This window comes from Colobus angolensis, unplaced genomic scaffold (genome assembly GCF_000951035.1).
Source record: "Colobus angolensis palliatus isolate OR3802 unplaced genomic scaffold, Cang.pa_1.0 Scaffold50, whole genome shotgun sequence".
NCBI lineage: Eukaryota > Metazoa > Chordata > Mammalia > Primates > Cercopithecidae > Colobus > Colobus angolensis.
Genome location: NW_012118488.1, coordinates 724,826 through 729,701, shown reverse-complemented (window position 1 = coordinate 729,701; position 4,876 = coordinate 724,826). Strand labels below are relative to the sequence as shown.

Below are 4,876 nucleotides of genomic sequence, written 5' to 3'. Positions count from 1 at the left end.
TATATATATATATATATATGCGCATATCTATACACATATATATACATAAACATACACACACACACACACACACACATAAACATATGTATATGTTTAGTAAAGACTGTTTCATCATGTTGCCCAGGCTGGTCTCAAGTGATCCACCTGCCTGAGCTCAAGCAATCCTCCCATCTCGGCCTCCCAGAGTGCTGGGATTACAGGCGTAGGCCAAGGAGCTTGGCCTTTGCTCTGTTCTTGATGGAAACAATAGCCAGCTCTGACCTGGGGCTCTGCTGACAGCTGGGGAAGTGCTTTATTGAGGTTGAGTAGTGTGGCTCCTTCTTGTCCCAGTGGGTAGGGGAGAACTGAAGCCCCTCCTTTCAAACCTGGCACTCGTTGGTATGGAGTGCAAGGGTGTAGGCCTGGGAAGCCCTTTCTCCTCTCCCCTCCTCTCCAGGGGGAAGAAAAGCCAAGGGTAGAACTGGCTCATTCCTCCAATCTCAGGGAAGAAACAGCACACGTGGAGACACAAATTAAATTTTTTAACGTAAAAACACATTAAGAGTTCATCTAAACATTTGTCTTAGAAATTCAGGTCGATGGCTAGGAAGGGAAAAGATGCTGTTAGAACAGAGGGAAGTGGGTGACCTCTCCAAAGACGGATGTGCTCCGACGGAGGGCTGGAGTGTTCCGGCGGTAGCCAAACCTTCCATTGAATCCATAGATTGGCTTCAGATCAGCATTGTAGTGGTCGTGCCCAGTCACCTGCTGGAGAGAATGCCCTTGGGGGCAAGGAGAGAGAGGCCTGAGCCTGCATTCAGCCCACCTCTTGGCTTCCCCATTCCCCTGGGTGTGGTATGGGATGCCAACCAGGCATAGTCACTTGCATTCCCCATGCCCACAGCTGAACATGCAATCCTCAAATTCCCTGAGCCTCTGGGCTGAAAAGCCAAGGGCTGGTGAGGCTGAGGGACAGAAGGCTTCCTAGAAATAAAACCCCGCACCAGGAATAATTGCAGGAAAACTGAGAATGGTTTGTGCTGGGACAGGAAGGGCCAGAAATTCTGGGTTTGGCAAAGCTTGCTTTTCTCCCACAAGAAATGAGAAAAATCTCACCCTTGCCTCTGTCCCATGTGGAAAAAATGGATGAGATCAAGATCAATTGGGCCAAATGGCACAAAGTATCATGTGACTAGAGAAGTGACCCACGATGGTGGAGCTGGGCTGGGAGGAGGGTTTACCCTGTTAGAAAAATATCTCGGCCGGGCACGGTGGCTCACGCCTGTAATCCTAGCACTTTAGGAGGCCGAGGCGGGTGGATCACGAGGTCAGGAGCTCGAGACCATCCTGGCTAACACGATGAAACCCCGTCTGTACTAAAAATACAAAAAATTAGCCGGGCGTGGTGGCAGGTGCCTGTAGTCCCAGCTACCTGGGAGGCTGAGGCAGGAGAATGGTGTGAACGCAAGAGGCAGAGCTTGCAGTGAGCTGAGATCGTGCCACTGCACTCCACCCTGGGCAACACAGCAAAAGTCGGTCTCAAAAAAAAGAAAAATATCTCTCAACTCTTTCCCATTGTTGTTAACCTGGGCCTGGAAAATGAGCAGGATGCAGCAGTGAGGGGAACAGGGGCTTCAGAGTTGGGAAGAGCAGAATACTTTTGTTCATTTGTTTTTGAGACGGAGTCTCACACTGTCACCCACGCTGGAGTGCAATGATGCAATCTTGGATCACTGCAACCTCTGCCTCCCGGATTCAAGAGATTATCCTGCATCAGCCTCTTGAGTAGCTGGGATTATAGGTGCCCGCCAACGTGCCTGGCTAATATTTTGTATTTTTAGTAGAGACGAGGTTTCACTATGTTGGCCAGGCTGGTCTTGAACTCTTAACCTCGTGATCTGCCTGCCTCAGCCTCCCTAACTGCTGGGATTACAGGCATGAGCATGAGCCACTGTACCAGGCCAGGAAGAGCAGGATATTAATTCCAGCTCAGCCCTCTTGCCAAATTACTTTAACTAAAGAAACTTGTGGCTGAGACGGGCGGATCACGAGGTCAGAAGATCGAGACCATCCTGGCTAACACGGTGAAACCCCGTCTCTACTAAAAAATACAAAAAACTAGCTGGGCGAGGTGGCGGGCGCCTGTAGTCCCAGCTACTCGGGAGGCTGAGGCAGGAGAATGGCGTAAACCTGGGAGGCAGAGCTTGCAGTGAGCTGAGATCCGGCTACTGCACTCCAGCCCACGCAACAGGGCAAGACTCCGTCTCAAAAAAAAAAAAAAAAAAGAAACTTGTTTCCCTACCTGTGCTGTGGGGTTAGTGTAAGGGTGAAAAGTGCCTAACAAATGGCTCATGTCTATAATGCCAGCACTTTGGGAGGCTGAGGCCAGAGGATCACTTGAGCCTAGGAGTTCAAGACCAGCCTGGGCCACACAGGGAGACTCCATCTGTACAAAAAATAAAAAATTAACTGAGTGTGGTGGTGCACACCTGTGGGCCCAGCTGCTCAGGAGGCTGAGGTGGGAGGATTGCTCAAGCCCAGGAGGTCAAGACTGCAGTGAGTAGTAATTGTGCTACTGCATTTCTTTTTTTTTTTTTTAAATGGAGTCTTGCTGTGTCGCCCAGGCTGGAGTGCAGTGGCATGATCTTGGCTCATTGCAACCTCCACCTCCTGGGTTCAAGCAGTTCTCCTGCCTCAGCCTCCCAAGTAGCTGGGATTCCAGGCGCGAGCCATCATGCCCGGCTAATTGTCTTTTTGTATTTTTAGTAGAGACAGGGTTTAACCAGGTTGGCCAGGCTGGTTTGGAACTCCTGACCTCAAGTGATCCACCTGCCTCAGCCTCCCAAAGTGCTGGGATTACAGGCATGAGCCACCACACTCATCCATGCTACTGCATTTCATGCAATCCAGTTTGGGTGACAGACTGAGGCCATGTCTCAAAAAAAAAAAAAAAAAAAAATTGGGGCCTGACATACAGTACTGGTGCTTATAACTAATATTAGGGAGCATTGTGGCACCATATGCTCATGTATGTGAAGAAAACCTGGAAGGATGCAGTCCCTTAGCCTCTTCCCCTCAACCAGGCCTCGCTATGGCCCAGGAACCATGATGAGGCTGGAAAGGGAGGCAGCACTTGCCTGTCCCTGCCCAATTTCTCCTGTTGAGGTATCTCTGTCCTTGCCCGAAGATGTGGATATAGTCTACTATCCAGCCATCCCTTCCTGTACCTCCATGATCCTGAAAGTGGGGAAGAGAATACAGAAGACTGTCAGCCACAATGTTGAGGGGGGCACAGTGCAAACTGCCCTGGGGTTTGCTGTGGGGAGAGGGAAGAGGTCAGAGCCTTAGGTAACTGGGGCAGACAGACTAAATATATTTAAGAACCAGGCCAGGCGCAGTGGCTCAGGCCTGTAATCCCAGCACTTTGGAAGGCCGAGGTGGGTGGATTACCTGAGGCCAGGAGTTCGAGACTAGCCTTGCCAACATGGCGAAACCCCATCTCTACTCAAAATACAAAAAATTAGCTGGGCATGGTGGCAGGCGTCTGTAATCCCAGCTGCTCAGGAGGCTGAGGCAGTAGAATTGCTTGAACCCCGGAGGCAGAAGTTGCAGTGAGCCGAGATCCTGCCATTGCACTCCAGCCTGGGCAACAACAGCCAAACTCCGTCTCAAAAAAGAAAAAGAAGAACCTATTGCCTCTCAGGGAGGGGCAGTTGAGCTTGGCAGCTGAAGGCTCAGTCTCTGCTGCCAGACAGGCTGGGTTCTAACTCCAGCTCAACCATTACGGGCTTTGTGAACTTGGGCCAATTACACAGCTTTTCTGGGCCTCAATTTCCCCATCAGTAAAAGCAGTATTGCTGTGAGGTTTGTTTTTTGAGACATGGTCTCACTCTGTCGCCCAGGCTGGAGTGCAGTGTTGCCACCTTGGCAACCTCCGCCTCCTGGGTTCAAACAATTCTTCTGCCTCAGCCTCCTGAGTAACTAGGATTACAGGCATGCGCCACCATGCCCAGCTAATTGGCCAGGCTGGTCTCCAACTCTTGAACTCAGGTGATCCACCTGCCTCAGCCTCCCCAAGTGCTGGGATTACAGGATTGAGTCACTGCACTGGCTTGCTGTGAGACTTAAGTGCTTTTGGTCAGATAAAGGGCCTGGCATAGTGAAGTTGTATAAATGTTATCTTTATTTAAATGAAAATAATACCTACCACAAATGGTGGTTTTGACAATAATACTTTTAAAATTAAACAAGTTGGTTGGAAGCGGTGGCTAATACCTATAATCCCAGCACTGTGGGTGGCCAAGGCAGGAGGATCACCTGAGGTCAAGAGTTGGAGACCAGCCTGGCCAACATGGCAAAACCCCTACTACAAATACAAAAATTAGCCAGGTGTAGTGGTGTGTGCCTATAATCGCAGCTACTCAGGAGGCTGAGGCAGGAGAATCACTTGAACCCGGGAGACAGAGGTTGCAGTGAGCTGAGATCGTGCCACTGTACCCCAGTTTGGGAGATAGAGTGAGACTCCCTCTCAAAAACAAACAAACAGAAAAACAGGCTGGGCACAGTGGCTTGTGCCTATAATCCCAGCACTTTAGGAGGCTGAGGCAAGAGGATTGCTTGAACCCAGAAGTTTGAGATTAGCCTAGGTAACATGGCCAGACCCATCTCAACAAAACACTAAAAGATTGCGGCTGGGTATGGTGGCTCACACCTGTAATCCCAGCACTTTGGGAGGCCAAGATGGGCAGATCACAAGGTCTCAGGAGTTTGAGACCAGCCTGGCCAACATGGTGAAACCCCATCTCTACTAAAACTACAAAATATTAGCTGGGCGTTGTGGCAGGTGCCTGTAATCCCAGCTACTTGAGAGGCTGGGGCAGGAGAATCGCTTGAACCC

At 50.2% G+C, this 4,876-nt stretch overlaps 1 protein-coding gene across 1 annotated transcript in view; it reads right to left on the bottom strand.

Moving 5' to 3' along the window:
• Positions 1-500: 500 nt before the first annotated feature.
• The window catches only part of LOC105524538 (chromosome unknown open reading frame, human C17orf98), a 7,953-nt gene continuing 3,577 nt past the window's right edge, over positions 501-4,876 (bottom strand). The window contains exons 2-3 of the mRNA XM_011959829.1: positions 3,117-3,216; positions 501-761 (exon numbers count right to left, since the gene is read on the bottom strand). Coding sequence (XP_011815219.1) covers positions 604-761; positions 3,117-3,216 — 258 coding nt within the window. The 3' untranslated portion in view covers positions 501-603. The remainder of the gene's footprint in view (positions 762-3,116; positions 3,217-4,876) is intronic.